Genomic DNA, 15,628 nt, shown 5'->3' on the forward strand with positions numbered 1-15,628 from the left:
GTCGTGGTTGAGATTTGGGCATTGCTCAGTGGGTGAAGCTGTGAAGTAAATTCTGCATCGTGAGCTCCCTGTTGCCTCTCCCTGCCTGACTCAGTCCTCAGGACTCCATCTTCATTGCAGCATTAACTGGAAAGCAGCTGAAATGTTTTTCTGTCCTCTCCCGCACTCCAAAACCCCGTTTTTCGTGTGTGCTTATTTGAAAAGTTTCATGAGAAAAACGGAGTAACAGTAAGGAATTTCTGCTTGTGCTGCGAGCCATCGAAGACACAACAGGTATTTCAGTGAAAGGCGTTCTCTGAGGAAGTTTAAGTGTGCTCCTTTATGTATATTTGTTTAAGAAAGCTCTGGTATCTGCTGCCTTGCCAGTGGAGCTGCTGCCAGTGGACCGCACCTGTGAGGCATCCACCACTGGTGCATTTTTTAGGCTGAAGTACCAGCACATGATGAGCAGGAGCAGACACACGGTGAAATGTTTCTGTTAATGCGTGGCTTTCCCTCTCCCCTGCCCTGCAGGCCTCTGATTGCCAAGAAGAACCCCAAGATCCCCATGTCCAAGATGATGACCGTGCTCGGTGCCAAGTGGCGAGAGTTCAGTGCCAACAACCCGTTCAAGGGCAGCTCGGCAGCAGCGGCGGCGGCAGCTATTGCTGCAGCCGTGGAGACCGTCACCGTCGCCCCGCCGCTCGCCCCCAGCCCCCAGCAGTCCGCCTTGCCCGCTGTCATCAGGAAGGCTAAGACCAAGGAGGGCAAGGGTAGGTGCCAACCAGCCGCGGTGGGCTGCGCAGAGGGGCTGCTCTCGCCGGCGGCGTGCGGCTTGCCTGCCGGGCCCACAGAGCTAGCCAGCCGCATCTGCAGGCTAGCGAAGGCGGGAATGCTTCTCCAGGCAGGAGACGTGCTTCAGCAAACTGGGCAAGCGAAGGCAGTGCCAGAGATGTGTCTGTAGCTCCTGTTTCCCTTGCAGAAGTCCTAGAGGGGGCTGTGGTTTGTGCATCATGGCAGGTCACCCTGGCAGCCTCTGGGCCTTCTGGACTTTCAGCAGTTTGGGGCAATTAATGCTCACCTTAGTTCTTATATCTTAAATAAGCAATTGGGCCATGTGTTTCTGTGCCATCTTCTGTCATGGGGGATTCTGCAAGGTTGTAAAGCCCTCCAGAAACCCGCAGTATCCTCAGAGCGCGGTGTCCAAGCGGAAGAGGATTTGTAGGTCAGCAAGGCCAGGGCAGAGGTGCGTTGGCAAAGCAGATATGGTCTGGCCGGGTGAATGTGCCCTGTTTGGCAGTTGAGCTGGGTGCTTTGTCTCTGAGATGGCAAGGAGTTCAGTGATGGAAAGGCACTGGCAGTAAGGCTGCAGCTCTTTCTTGCATTAAAGAATTTATTCTCCTGGCAGTTGGGTGAAAGGCAACTGTCTTCAAAGCCTGCCTGCAAGGAGTGAGCCAACCATATAAATCTGCAGCAGCTCCTCTGGAAATAGTTTAATTTGTGTTGAAAGGGTCTCCTGCTGTCAACATTTCCCTGTTTCTGACAGCAGGTTGGTGCTGCTTTCCCCTCGCTTGGAAGGGGCTGTGCGAATTGCTGTAAAAGCTGGGCAGCAGTGGGAAAGGGTGGGATCACCCTTTGTTAGCGCCGTGTTCCTCCTCGGCAAGGTTGCTGTTCCACTTATGCAGTCGTCAATTCTCATGCCTCAAGAGGTTTTGAACAAGTGGCTCAGAGCTGGCAGCTGACCAAGAGCGCAGCTTGCAGCGGCTCAGCGCAACGTTCCTGCCTCTCTGTTGCTGCCTCTTTTCTCCCCACCTTGCAGACCCTTAAGTCCCTGTTTAGTTTTTGCAGCCCTGTGGTCTGCAGTCCCTCTCCTGGATCCCAGGGCAGATGCTTTCTTCCCCCTGTTCTTTGCTAGTGCTGGGCTTGCAGCCTTTTGCCCCAAAGGACATGCTCTGTGGATGGGGCTAGCCACTGCCCTGCTCCCCGTGGTCCCCAGTGTGCTCTCATCTTCCCTGTAAATCCTGGGGTTGGGGTGGGGGGTATTTGGGGCACAGCTGTTTGCAGAGTACTGAACAACTCTTCTGTTTCTCCAGGTCCAGGCGTGCGGAAGAAAATCAAGGGCTCCAAAGATGGGAAGAAAAAGGGGAAAGGGAAAAAGATGGCAGGCTTAAAATTCCGCTTTGGAGGAATCCCCAGCAAAAGGAAAAAGGGCTCCTCTGTAAGTGCGCGCTGCCTTTTGCTGCACAGGGCCTTGGTCGTGGGGGGCATGGCAGAGAAATGCTGGGACAGGCCCTCCCCTAGAAGCCTCCCTCATGTAGGGGTGTCACGGCCTCGTTCATGGCCCTCTGCGAGGCAGCAGTCTCTGGTCACTGCGTTCATTCGTGCCTTTGATAGATAGCTGTGTCCAGGCTCAGATTTGTAAAGATGCTGAGTCTGGGCCTGATTTCTGCTAAAATCATATAATCACGTTTACTTTCAGTGATGAGTTTGGTAATGCCATTATTTCAGATTTCATTTGCAAAGGAGTTCTTCAGGGCTTGCACTCTGGCTGAACTGTACGTCAGAGAGAATTACTGAGTGCTTTAATTATATTAGCATAGCCCGCCTTCTGGCATTTGTGATCCTGCACACAGGATCCGGGGTTACCAGAGCTTCCCAGCAAGAGCATGGCAGCAGGGCTCTACTGCAGTTTGTGTGCCGTGCTGTTGTCAGCACACAAGCATCAGGTGCATTTTAAAGAGTAAATCTCTTAAATAACCATTGAAAAGGGGTGGACTCTTCTAGGTCTTGATAATATTGATCAAAATCCCATTAGTTCACCCTTATGGGAGCTGACTGACTCTCTAGCTCTAGTTCACATAAGTTGTAAATAACCTTGTGCGTCAGAGGTGGAAGCGAAAGGAGCGATCCGAGGCAGCCACTCGCTGCTGCATTTTTTCAATCACATGTCACAGAAGATTCACCCTGTCTCCAGGTGCACTCTAGATCTGTGTGTTTGCGTTTCTGAAAGTTACAAAGAGCTTGGCCTTGCTCCTGCAACTGGAGTGCTAAGCACGCGATTAATAGCATGCAAATCGGGGATTGCATGTATAAGTCTCTAGAATAAGAATTCAGACATGTTGTTGTGTTTTGACGCACTCAATGCTGGGCCTGTTTAACTCCTTTCACATTATAAGGAAGGTCAACCACGAATGCCTATGTGCAGGCACACGAACAGGCTGACACAAGCTAAAACGGGTGTCAAGAGACAAAGGGAGCCAAGTTCAGCCAAGCAGTGGAGAAGGGGGCCCCTGACTGCCCTGGAGTGGGAGCAGGGGTTTGTCCCCCTACATGTCTCTGTTTTGGGTGTCTGCACTCACGATAACGTTGTCGCAGCAGCGGTGTGTTGCAGCTGGCAGATGCCCGACGCCTGCGAGACGCTGAGCCTTTCCTGATGTGCCTGGCCAGTGCCCCATGCAATATCTCTGCGCTCAGTGCTAGCAGGGACATCAGGCTGCAGGGGAAACCCAGAGCCCACCTCCTCTCAGGGACTTGGCATGTTGATTTACGTATTTTAAACGTGCCCTGAGATTTGCTCAGTGGTTGCACTTTGATGGTGCTGTCAGCTGGACAAGCTGCTGCTGTGCTGATCAGTGCAAGGTAATTGCCTTTGGGCTCTAGTGATAGTCCGGGTCTATGCTGATTGACTGCCTGGCTGGGTCATTGATCTGATAGAGGAGATTTCCCCGCTTTCTAGTGCCTTGTGACACACTGCTATGAACCTGTCAGTGCCAGGAGCACGTTTGCCCTGCCAATATCCCTGCTGCTCTGGCTAGTCAATGGGGAAGGGAGGGTGCCCTGAGGAGCTCAGCTCCTGGACGATGATCCCACACAGGTTTATGTGGGTCTTTGGGGGTTTGTTCCGCTGCAGAGCAGTGTTCTTTGGGAGTGACCGCTGGGGTGCCAGCGCTTGGACTGCGTATGCTTTGGTTTTCCCCTCTGCAGAGTGAAGAGGAGGAACGGGAGGAATCCGACTTTGACAGTGCCAGCATCAACAGCTCCTCAGTGCGCTCCGAGTGCTCGGCTGGCCTGGGGAAGAGAGGGAAGAGGAGGAGAAAGAAAAAGAGGAGTAGGCCATCCTTTGTACTCTCTTCCTGTTCTGTTTGGATTTCCCTCTTCAGATGGTGCTTTCCTGGCCTTGGCAGCTCCAGGCTGTGTCTGGTGCTGGCTTGGTGGGAGAGGATATGCTTGTGCTTGTCTGTGTGTGTGGAGTGTGAGGTGCTTTCTTGGTGTCCAGGCCCTGCTGCTGGTGGGCTCCTGCCCGCAAGAAGGCAGCGAGTGGATCCTGGTGCAGGACACCGGCTCACCCCACAGTGCCGGTGGAGCAGCCCAGTGGCAGGGCTTTTCCCTTGATCCGCAGTCAGCTTTCCCTGTGGGCCATCAGCCACTGCCTGGAGCTCATCTCCCCTCAAGCCAACTCGGTGTCACCACTCGGAGTTGCTTCGGGAAAGCCATGGCTGTAGTGCTCTGCCCTGCCATGGTGCTGTGGCTCGCAAAGCCCGCCTGCCCCGTCTCGCTGCCCGCTCACAGCCCCAGCCACCCAGGGCGGCTGAGCCTCCTGCCCACCCCAGCACCCTGCCTGCGCTTTGGGCACCGGGGCACGGTGTGGGTGGCGTGGGCAGCTGGCACCCTGCCTGCCTGTGTGATCCCGCCAGGATTGGTCCTGTAGCAGCAAAGTTCCAGAATTTCTGGGGTTTCCAGGGAGGTGATTTTCTGAGGAGCAGCCCCTGGAGAGACACAGCTTGTGACAAGCTCCCAGCAGAGTAGGGCAGGCTGCGGGTGAGATAGCGTTAAGATGAAGGACTTTTTGTCTGTGTGAGATGCACGATCAGGCAGCAGGCAGGCGGTAGATCTGTGGTAGTGATGTAGGAAGAGGGAGGCACATGAACGACGGTGGAAAGCATGTGTCTGAGTCTCCCAGCAGCTGCATGGCCATGTTTGTGTGTGCATTCCTTCTCCCTTTCCTCGCGGAGGGCTGTGGGTGGATGCTGTGCAATGGCACCTCCATCCCCAAGCTGCGGTTGAGAACGGCCCCCTGTGCCGAGCTGCCCCTAGCCCTGCTCCCACTCCGAGGGCCAACAGGGACTGCTGGGGCCTGGTGCTGGCCTGCCCGGCTTCCCATGCCATCTCTGCCTCCTGCACCGTGGCAGGATGCGCGCTGCTTTTCTACCTTGTGTCCTTGTTCGGGACGAGATACTTCAGATCCAGGCACGTCCTTTGGCTTCTTAGCTTTGCCATCGGGATTTTACTTCTGAGAAATGGAAGGGCGGCTTCTGGGCTGGGGGACGGTTAGGGTGTGATGCTGGCCGCCCTCCCCATCGGTTGACGAGGCAGGGCTGGCCGTCTGGCTCCATGTCTCGCGTGTGAAGGGCATTGCTTCTCCTCCTGGCTTGTTGCCGTACGAGGGCCCTCGTACCAGAGCTAGGCAGCTCCTGCCGTGTGCTGTAGGAGCAGAAGTTCAGAGGTCTGCACCGGGAGTTTGTGGCAGAGCTGGGAACTGAGAGGAGCCATTCTGGTGCTTGCGAGGCCTTGTCCCTCCCTTCCTCTTCCCATCCGTGCTGAGTTCAGAGAGCTCCTGCCTCCACGGCAGTGAGCATCCAGAAAGAGCAGAGTAGTCCCAGGAGAGGAGTCCTCCTCCTCCTCCTCGGCCGTGTCACCCTTGCATGGTGCGTTTGCAGTTGGTGGCGCTGGTACCTGGGGAGGTTTCTCTGACTGGCCTCCCTTGCAACCTCTCCAGGTTCTGGCATTCTCCATTGAGAGCCTGAAGGAACCAAAGGATGATACAGTGTGGAGAGAGAGACAGAGGTGAGATGATGCTGTGTGCAAAGATGAACTGTGGTGCTGAGGGACAGAGAGGTAGGGGGATGTAACAGGAGGGGTCCAAGGTGAAACGCTTTCCTTATTTCCTTAACTGTATCATAGAGGAGCAAGTGTCCCGTTCCCTCCCGGGAGAGCAGGAAGCTCTGCCATCCCTCTGACTGTACGCCTGTTCCTTCCTTGCAGTCGAAGAAGGGGATGGGTATGAGACAGACCACCAGGACTACTGTGAGGTGTGCCAGCAGGGAGGGGAGATCATCCTGTGTGACACCTGTCCTCGTGCCTACCACCTCGTCTGCCTGGACCCCGAGCTGGAGAAGGCCCCCGAGGGCAAGTGGAGCTGCCCCCACTGCGTGAGTGGGGTCAGGGCCCCGTGGGTGTGGGTGGGCAGGCAGTGGAAACCCTTGGTGTTATGCTGTCTGTGCTCCCCCAGGAGAAGGAGGGCATCCAGTGGGAGCCGAAGGAGGAGGATGAGGAAGAGGAGGAAGGTGGCGAGGAGGAGGAGGATGACCACATGGAGTTCTGCCGGGTCTGTAAGGATGGAGGGGAGCTGCTGTGCTGTGACACCTGCCCGTCCTCCTACCACCTCCACTGCCTGAACCCGCCACTGCCAGAAATACCAAACGGTGAATGGCTCTGCCCTCGCTGTACAGTGAGTGTTACCAACATTCCTCGCCCTGTCCCTCCTCCCACACCTGCCCGGTCCCGGAGCGGCTCTCCCTGCTGCCACTGCCCCTCTCACCCTCTCCCCGTGCCCTGCCGCAGGGCCGGTGTCCTGCCCTCTGCTGCAGACCCTTCCCTGGAGGAGCATTGCTGCTGGTGGTGTGCACCCAAAGGCCCTGGACAGCCCTGCTGCCTGTGCAGTCTCCCCATGGGGATTGCTGCCTGGCAGTCTCCCCGCCAGTTTTTAAATGGGGTATCAAACCCCATTTCATGCATGGCTTGTGTAGAGGTGTCTTTCTTGCCTGGTTGCAAGACCCATCCCCGTGGGGGATGCCACAGAGTCATGGGCGCTTTTTGGGCACACCTGCGCCGGCCAGCCTCCACCCACCCATGCACCCTCACTGCCTCCTTTCTGCCCGCCCCGTGGGAAGTAGCAAACGAGTAGGAGCGGTGTCGGTGTCTGCGGGGTGAGATGGATGCAGCCAGGGTCTGGGACTGTCTGGGTCACCTAGTTTGCCACTCTTGGCTCCCCGTGGCTGGAGGTGAATCTTCGGTTGCTCTCTTCCCCGGGCTTTCCCTCTAGCAGCAGTTTTCAGTGCAGGGTGTGCCAGCACGCTCCTCCGAGCCCTGGCTGTTCCTTCCCTCCCTGTCATGCCTGCCCGGCTGCTGTCTGCTTGGCGTTGTGAGACCCCTTCTGCTCTCCAGGTCTGCCCTTCTCCTCGCGGCCCCTGACAGGGACTCACCCTAAACTCTGTGCTCTTGCCTGTTTGCTTTTTTATCCCCAGTGTCCTCCCTTGAAGGGCAAAGTCCAACGCATCCTGCACTGGGCCTGGAAAGAGCCGCCGGCCACCCCGCTCCCGCCTGTGCTGCCTGCCCCAGACGCGGAGCTGGCTCTCCCCCCGCCGAAGGTGCTGGAGGGGATCCCGGAGCGCGAGTTCTTCGTGAAGTGGGCAGGCCTCTCCTACTGGCACTGCTCCTGGGTCAAGGAGCTGCAGGTGAGCCAGTGCATTGTTGTCATCCTGGTGCCCCTGCCATCCTGCTGCCCCACCACCTGTGGGCTGAGCGTGGCTCCCTTCTGCCGTAGCTGGAGCTCTACCACACCGTGATGTACCGCAACTACCAACGGAAGAATGACATGGATGAGCCGCCGGCCTTTGACTATGGCTCCGGGGATGAGGACAGCCAGAGGGAGAAGCGGAAGAACAAAGACCCACAGTACGCCAAGATGGAGGAGAGGTTCTACCGCTACGGCATCAAGCCCGAGTGGATGATGATCCACCGCATCCTGAACCATAGGTGAGGAGCTGCGAGTAGTGGGGCATGTCAATGGGCTGTGGAAAGGCACGTGCCAGGGTGCCTGAGCCCCTGGCAGTGCTAGCGATGAGTGGTGCCATTGCAAGCCAGGGAGGGAAATGGCAAGGGTGAGCCCTGCTGCGCTCCCCAGGACCCCCGCAAGCTCTGCGGGTGGAGCTTTGAGCAGCGGGTCTGTGGTCTCCGTGGGTTTTCTCTTCATGTGCAGCTCTCACACAGATGGTTTACATGGCTAGCTGGGCCTCTGGGACTGCCTGCTGCGGGGTTTCTGTGCTTGGCTGAGCTCTTCCCCCTGGGGCCAGGTAGTTCTTGCCGTCCTGCAAAGCCAAAATCTCGGGCTGGTGGACTTTCAGCTGCTGGCTTGTTTCAAGGTCTCTGTTGCCGTGGAGGTTTGCTCCCGAGGTGAACTCAAGGCCAGAAGTGAATCGATGTCTTCCTTATTTTCATTTCTGCTGTGTTGCATGTTAAAAATAGAGATAGTAAATTTCCCCAAAGACGGATGCACAGAGCTGTTCAACTTCCCAGACTTAATGTTTGGGTCTGTGTTTCGGCCTAATCATTTGGTAAATTTCTGCTGCGACCCGGTGATGGGTCTTGCTTCCATCGATGGTGTCCTGTGGCTGCTGCCGCTCACCTCAACTACTTTGGAAGAGCAGCCTGTTTCTGTGTAGGTTATTTGTTCCTCTCAGGAGCCACGTGTCCCCTCTGCCCTCACGTCAGAGGTGAGGCACCAGCAGGGATTTGGGTACTATGCGTGCCTGAGAGGTGCGTTATTCCCGCTTACCTCCCTGGTGCTGACAGGGACGGTGCCCAAAGGGGGGAGTTTGAGCAGGTACTGGACTCCCTTATGAAGCCTTGACATTTGTGTTTCTTTTCTGTGGAGGAAATTTCCTGCATATAAAATATGCTGCACAGATCTCTTTTTTTTTTACATTGAGTGGCTAGAGACATCTTTTTGTTGGATTTCTATGTTTCAAGTGGCAATTTGAAACTTCAAGCGGCAACTTTGCCTTTGAAGGCTGCTTGGCAGAAAATAAACAAAGCTGCCTGGCTAATTTTCATGCCAGCTTCACATTGTCTACTAATAAGGCAAGAGATTTTTCCTGTAGGCATATAATCAGGCTCCATAGTGTGTTTACTCATTTTTCAACATAAGCAAAAATTCATAGAGCAGCGAATGCTGCAGGAGAAAGGGGTAAGCGCTGGAATTCCTCCAGTCCTGGTAAAACAGGAAAACAAGGTTGTTCAGCAGAACAGAAGAGCAACCTTTAAAGCTTAATGATTTAACACATGCAGCAGATTACTATGCATTTCTGCTGGAAAGTGTCTATACTTCCCTTAGTGTTTTCTACCTTTGCTTGGATGTCGTTGTCTGTAGGTAAAAGCAGAGGATGAAATATCCAGGTTTGTGGAAGCAGGTTATGGCTAGCTGCTTCCTGGTGGTCAAAGTGTCATTCCACTGATAGGCTTTTCGTGCCCTGCCTTACAGCTTTGATAAAAAGGGAGATGTCCATTACCTGATCAAGTGGAAAGACCTGCCGTATGACCAGTGCACCTGGGAGATTGACGAGATAGACATCCCGTACTACGAAAACCTCAAAAACCTCTACTGGAACCACAGGTACAATCCAGCGGGGTGGTGGAACTGCAGCCAGCCTGCTGCAGCCTGGGAGAGCCAGGCAGAGCTGGGGCAGCCTGCGCAGGCGTTTGGGACGGCCGGGGACCTGTACATGTCCCTGTTTTGAACATACTGGCACTGCTGGCAGGGACCCTGAGCCAGCACTGTGCCCTTGTGGCCAAGGAGGCCAGCAGTATCCTGGGGTACATTCAAAGGAGTGTGGCCAGCAGGGCGAGGGAGGTTCTCCTCCCTGTCCACTCTGCCCCAGTGAGGCCACGTCTGCAGTGCTGCATCCAGTTCTGGGCCCTCCAGTTCAAGAAAGACAGGGAACTGCTGGAGAGAGGCCAGCACAGAGCTGCCAAGGGGATCAGGGGCTGGAGCATCTCCTTTGTGAGGAAAGGCTGAGAGACCTGGGCTTGTTCAGCCTGGAGAAGAGAAGGATGAGGGGCGATCTTATCAATACCTATAAATACCTGAAGGGTGGGTGTCAGGAGGATGGGACGGGCTCTTTTCAGTGGTGCCCAACGCCAGGCCAAGGGGCCACGGGCACAAGCTGGAACACGGGAAGCTCCCCCTGAACATGAGGACAAACCCCTTCCCTGTGCGGGTGCCCGAGCAGGGGCACAGGCTGCCCAGAGAGGCTGTGGGGTCCCTTCCCTGGAGACATTCACCCCCCGCCTGGACGCGGCCCTGTGCCCCTGCTCTGGGGGTGCCTGCTCACACAGGGGGTGGGACGGGGTGAGCTCCAGAGGGCCCTGCCAACCCCTGCCGTTCTGGGATTCTGTGACCTCTCTTCAGAGAGCAATGGCTGAGCACTTCTGGAAAGCTGGCCTTCCTGAAATGCCATTTCAGGGCTGCTGGAAAATCCTGCCTACTTGTTGTTTTCCAGCCTGTGTTCCCCTTCCCCTACATTTATACTACCGTAATATTCATGGTCTCACTGCATTTCAGGGTGGCTCCATGGCGCTGCTGCCTGTCTGTTTTGGGGGAAAACCACACCAATCTGGAATTGCTGTTCTTCATTTTGGATGATGTTGCATGGACTGTTGGGAGGGGAAGATTAACATTCCCAGAGTGCCCATACTAACTGGCCCAGAAAATGTCCTGTGGGGAAATGGCAGTGGAGTCTGACAGGCGTTTCTGTCCCTTGGCTTGGGGACTGGGAGAGGAAGGCCTGCCTGCCTTTTCCTGATGCGTGCGGCTGTTGCAGGGAGCTGATGCTGGGGGAGGACACGCGCCCTCTGAAGAAGCTGAACAAGAAAGGGAAAAAGCTGAAAGAGGAGAAGCTGGAAAAGCCTCCAGAAACGCCTCTGGTGGATGTAAGAATGGCAGGGGTAGTGCAATGGCGTGTGAGCCTGGAGAGAGGAAGATCTCTCTGGCCACCCCACCCTGTTACGTTTTTCTCCTCTAGTTCCTTCCTGTTTTCTTTTTTTTTTGTTGTTGTTGAAAGCTCCGGGGTGGCTTTGCTGTGAAGAGCCTGAGGGCTGGGGTGTGCTGGGGGCTGTGTCCGCATTTCTTTTGCGGCTGTTCGGTCTTACGAGGTTAAAAAGGGATGTGCTTGGCCACAGAGAAAGGAGGGGGAGTTGGTTCTCATTGGTTTGCATCGCGTCCCTCTCTTTTCAGCCTACGGTGAAGTTTGACAAGCAGCCGTGGTACATCGATGCTACAGGAGGCACGCTCCATCCTTACCAGCTGGAAGGGCTAAACTGGCTGAGGTTTTCCTGGGCCCAAGGGACGGATACAATCCTGGCCGACGAGATGGGGCTGGGGAAGACTGTGCAGACTATTGTGTTCTTGTATTCCCTGTACAAGGAGGTGAGTGGAGCATCTGGCAGTCCCCGAGGTGGCTGAGAGCTGCTCAGTACAGGGAGAACAGCTCGGACTTTGTCTCCCTGCGCAGGGCCACTCGAAAGGGCCGTATCTGGTCAGCGCCCCTCTCTCCACGATCATCAACTGGGAGCGCGAGTTTGAGATGTGGGCACCTGACTTCTATGTTGTGACCTACACGGGGGACAAAGAAAGCCGGTCGATCATCCGGGAAAATGAGTTTTCTTTTGAAGACAACGCCATCCGGAGTGGAAAGAAGGTCTTCCGGATGAAGGTAGGAGCTAAGTCTGTGCCCTACCCAGTACTTTAACCATCAATAAGAAGTGGAGAGAGCAGAATTTGTCCTGGAGAGAGAGGTTGGTTAGGTCCCTAATCAGATGTTTTCCAAAGAGGGAAGCTGCCACTGTTTACAGTGCAGGAGATTTGTGAAGAGCTTTAAAGATTTCTGCCAGACCCTTTTCTGTTTCTGTAGTCCCCTACTTGGTTCTAATGTTCAGATGGGTGTAAATCTGCTGCTGGCAACGGTTCCTGCCTCAGCCTTGCTCTGCTGGTGCTGTGCAGTGCAGGCAGCACTCCCTTTTCTCCAATAGCAGCAGCAGAGGTGGAGGCCACCCCATTCCCTGCTCTCTTACCCAGGCTTTTCTCTCCCTCTGCTCCTCCAGAAGGAAGCCCAGATCAAGTTCCATGTCCTGCTCACCTCCTACGAGCTGATCACTATTGACCAGGCAGTGCTGGGCTCCATAGAGTGGGCCTGTCTGGTGGTGGATGAAGCACACAGGCTGAAGAACAACCAGTCCAAAGTAGGTAACAGACATTTGTGAGTGATTTTTGTGGTGTGGCTGGTGCCACAAAGATATGACACCCCAGTGCTGGTGGTGTGCTGCTCTGTGCTTTCCTCCCTGGGAGCTGAGAGATGTCCTCACCTTGCACAGGCTCTGCCTGGGACCTGCGGTTCGGTGTATTTGCTCTTTTTAACATCCTCTGGCATTAAAAATCCTTCAGCAGCGGAAGAGGTGGCAGCCTGGCTGCCTGCCTGGCAGCCTGACAGTCCTTTGATGGGCTGTCGTGGAAGGGAATTGATCCCTCTCCTTCCTTTCCCCCTTACCTGAGGCCAAACGCAGTGTATGGCCCCTGGGACTGTCATGTGATCCCCAGCGCAGGGGGAGGCAGGCGCAGTGACCCAAGGACAGTCAGGATTGCTGCCTGTGCTCGATGGGGACGGCTCAGAGCAGGACATGCAAGCTGCGGTCTGCTCTGTGTGCCTGGTAGTGGGGAGAGGTCACTGCTGAGTCTGTGTGTGCAACCTGCAGAGTTCCTAGATGACTAATCGGCTCCTCTGAGTTCTTTGCACCTAATCTCATTTCTTTTCCCAGTTCTTCAGAGTATTAAATAGCTACAAGATCGATTACAAGCTGCTGCTCACCGGGACTCCACTCCAGAACAACTTGGAAGAGCTTTTCCACCTGCTCAATTTCCTGACTCCTGAGAGGTTTAAGTAAGTTGCACTAGTTCTCCCTCCGAAAAGGGAGAGCAGCCTGACCACTCAGCGGGGTGGCTCAGCAGAAGTTTCAGTTTCCTGGAGCTCCTGTGTGTGTCGGGGTGCTGGGGTCCAGTCACTGCTGTGCCAGTGTCAGTGGTCTGTGCCGGCAGGCACATGGCAAAGTGCATCGCCCCGTGGTTAGTCATAGCAGCTACACACACATTTTATGTAACCCCAGATTTATTCCCATGGACTGTTACATTTTGGGTCCTGTGGGTAGCTGTTGCCTTGCTATTGGTCAGGTTTGTGAGCGAGGAACTGAAACCTGCCTTGTTTTCCCTCTCTCTGAGGAGACAGAGGTACTTTGGGGAGCTCATCCAGAGCTCATATTAGTGCATTTAGTGCAAATTTCCCCTCAGCCATCAGTGAGACTCCTTGGTCTGGCTTGTGCTCTGCTCAGATACAGGTGTGCGAGCGTTACCACCTCATGTATCACAAGAGCTCTGCCCTTGGTTTGGAGTCATAAAGAAACAGATAGCTTTGCTCTCGCATGTCCCATGGTCGCTCAGCGCAGTGTGGTTCTGGCTGCTTTCACAGTAACCTGGAGGGGTTCCTGGAGGAGTTTGCAGACATCTCCAAGGAGGACCAGATCAAAAAGCTTCATGATCTGCTGGGTCCCCACATGCTGCGGCGGCTCAAGGCAGATGTGTTCAAGAACATGCCGGCCAAGACGGAGCTGATTGTGAGAGTGGAACTGAGCCAGATGCAGAAGTGAGTAATTCCAGCCCAGCTCCCCTGGGATGGCTGGCTTCCCTCACCCCACCTCATCTGCAGCACGGCAGGGCATCAGTGGGGTTCGACAGGTCAGAGACATCCTGCGGTCCTCAGGCCTGCTGTGGGAAGAGCCGGAGTGCTTTGTGTCTCACTGGGGAGTGCGTTCAGCCCGGTTAAATTGGGCTCCATGCAGCCCTGGCTGCCCAGCGGGAAGCGTCTGATGCACGGCAGGCTGTCAGTGTGGCTCTGCTAGTTCTGGGGGGGCACAGAGTAAACACTGAGGCTTAACCTCCTTCTCTTGTTCTCGGTGCCGGGGCACTAGCCTGTGCTGCCAGCTTGCCTGGCGTCAGTCTGGAGCATCACTGCTGCCCCAGGGGATACTTGCTCAGCTCCATTTGTTTTGGGCTGACTTGCTCAGCTTCAGCAGCATCTTCTGCTGAGACTGGGGGACTTGCAGGGAAGTGTGGTGCTTCCTCCCAGTGTGGTGGGGCAAGGCTCAGTTTACCCCCAGCAGTGGGGAGCATTCCTTGCCACTGTGCCCCTGAGTCCAGAGCAATCGAATAAACCTGGCCCCAGGCTGAGGGTTCTGAACCGTTTCTTTTAGAAACGCTGATGTCCCTTTTGAAGTGACACGAGTGGGGTTTAATTCGGTGCTGTCCTGCTGAATTCGGCCCTGTCCTGTGAGGCTGAATTAACAAGAGTGTCTGTCCCATCCCTGCTCCTGCAGGAAGTACTACAAGTTCATACTGACGAGGAATTTTGAAGCCCTGAATTCAAAAGGTGGTGGGAACCAGGTCTCGCTGCTCAACATCATGATGGACCTGAAGAAGTGCTGTAATCACCCGTACCTCTTTCCTGTGGCGGCGGTGGTACGTCAACTGTGTTTGCATCCTGGAGGCATTTCTCAGAATATTGCGTGTACGCTGTCAGTGGGGGCTGTTTCTGTGACCTGCCTTTGGTTAATGGTGTGGTTTTCATGCAAGTGGTTTCATCCAAGGATTTTGTCTTTGAAATGCATGTGAATGTGAAGTTAACGGGTGTTGTCCTCGAAGAGACTAAGTCGGATGCCTTCACAGGAGGCCCCGGTTCTGCCCAATGGATCCTATGATGGGAATTCTTTGGTCAAATCATCTGGGAAACTGATGCTGCTCCAAAAGATGCTGAAGAAGCTACGGGATGGGGGTCACAGAGTTCTGATCTTCTCCCAGGTGAGTGTAGGGAAGGATTAATAATAAATTTTTAAAGGATTTTTTTTTGTTCTGTATGAGAATTTTGTGCTAGGAACAGATAGAGATAGGTGGCAGAGCTGGTGACAGCTTAACCCCTAGATAGCGTGGCAGCTGTGGCAGACATGATGGAGAGACTGTGTCCCAGCTCTCTCCTGAGGGACTCCCTATAACGTTTAAAACCTCTTTTGATCTATGAATAAAGAGGAGATAATAGTAATAGCGTTTCCCTTCAGGGAGGGCTGTTCAAAAATTATTCCCTCATGCTGGCAAAGCTGCCTCTAGAGGAGGAGACGTGAGTGTTGCTCCTCTGGCAGTTGCCTGTTGGCCGTACCCCGGCATTAGCGGTACCACCGCCACCGTGCGCTCTGCGGGCACGGGCCCGGCCGGGGCAGGGCAGGTCCCATGGGGAGGCGGGAGCTGGGCTGTGCAGAGCCACTTGTGCCAGGGTCGCCTTGCCCTGCAGATGACGAAGATGCTGGACTTGCTGGAGGATTTCCTGGAGTACGAAGGCTACAAATACGAGCGGATAGACGGGGGCATCACCGGCGGCCTGCGCCAGGAGGCCATAGACAGGTTTAACGGTACTCACGTTTCTGCCTTGCCGAGGAGGGGCGCGGGGTGGATTTGCAGCATGCAGCCAGCAGCGGGCTCGGCTGGCTGGCTGTGCCCGAGAGCCCCCGCTTGCCCACAGGACAGGCGGCATGGGGTTGCCTGTGTGCCAGTTGTGCCGTGCTGGCAGAGCCAGCTTCCTGAGGCACAGGGCTGCTTGTACCGTGTTGTTAAGCCCTTGAGTTGTGTCCCACAATGAACCCTGCGTGTGCCAATGGCAGCCTGCTTAGTTTGAGGGACTCCAGCGTTCCCCTTCAAGGCCTCAGTAGGCAGCAGAGCTTC

General features: G+C 55.1%; 1 protein-coding gene across 6 annotated transcripts in view; it reads left to right on the forward strand.

Moving 5' to 3' along the window:
• The window catches only part of CHD5 (chromodomain helicase DNA binding protein 5), a 32,608-nt gene that overhangs the window by 6,610 nt on the left and 10,370 nt on the right, over positions 1 to 15,628 (forward strand). For 5 of the 6 annotated variants that reach the window (XR_010375889.1, XM_064470660.1, XM_064470657.1 and 2 more), the window contains exons 5-21: positions 514 to 752; positions 2,073 to 2,197; positions 3,964 to 4,087; positions 6,022 to 6,188; positions 6,269 to 6,487; positions 7,284 to 7,493; positions 7,583 to 7,794; positions 9,299 to 9,430; positions 10,638 to 10,746; positions 11,051 to 11,242; positions 11,328 to 11,528; positions 11,917 to 12,054; positions 12,628 to 12,749; positions 13,332 to 13,505; positions 14,236 to 14,377; positions 14,585 to 14,716; positions 15,201 to 15,318. Coding sequence is in view for 5 of the 6 variants with exons in the window: in XM_064470660.1 (XP_064326730.1) it covers positions 514 to 752; positions 2,073 to 2,197; positions 3,964 to 4,087; positions 6,022 to 6,188; positions 6,269 to 6,487; positions 7,284 to 7,493; positions 7,583 to 7,794; positions 9,299 to 9,430; positions 10,638 to 10,746; positions 11,051 to 11,242; positions 11,328 to 11,528; positions 11,917 to 12,054; positions 12,628 to 12,749; positions 13,332 to 13,505; positions 14,236 to 14,377; positions 14,585 to 14,716; positions 15,201 to 15,318 (2,756 nt within the window). In the remaining variant the exon portion in view is untranslated. Of the gene's footprint in view, positions 1 to 513; positions 753 to 2,072; positions 2,198 to 3,963; positions 4,088 to 5,755; positions 5,824 to 6,021; positions 6,189 to 6,268; positions 6,488 to 7,283; positions 7,494 to 7,582; positions 7,795 to 9,298; positions 9,431 to 10,637; positions 10,747 to 11,050; positions 11,243 to 11,327; positions 11,529 to 11,916; positions 12,055 to 12,627; positions 12,750 to 13,331; positions 13,506 to 14,235; positions 14,378 to 14,584; positions 14,717 to 15,200; positions 15,319 to 15,628 lie in introns of those variants that run through there. The other variant, XM_064470662.1, reaches the window with a different exon arrangement.

The sequence above is a fragment of the Phalacrocorax carbo genome, chromosome 20 (genome assembly GCF_963921805.1).
Source record: "Phalacrocorax carbo chromosome 20, bPhaCar2.1, whole genome shotgun sequence".
NCBI classification, from domain to species: domain Eukaryota; kingdom Metazoa; phylum Chordata; class Aves; order Suliformes; family Phalacrocoracidae; genus Phalacrocorax; species Phalacrocorax carbo.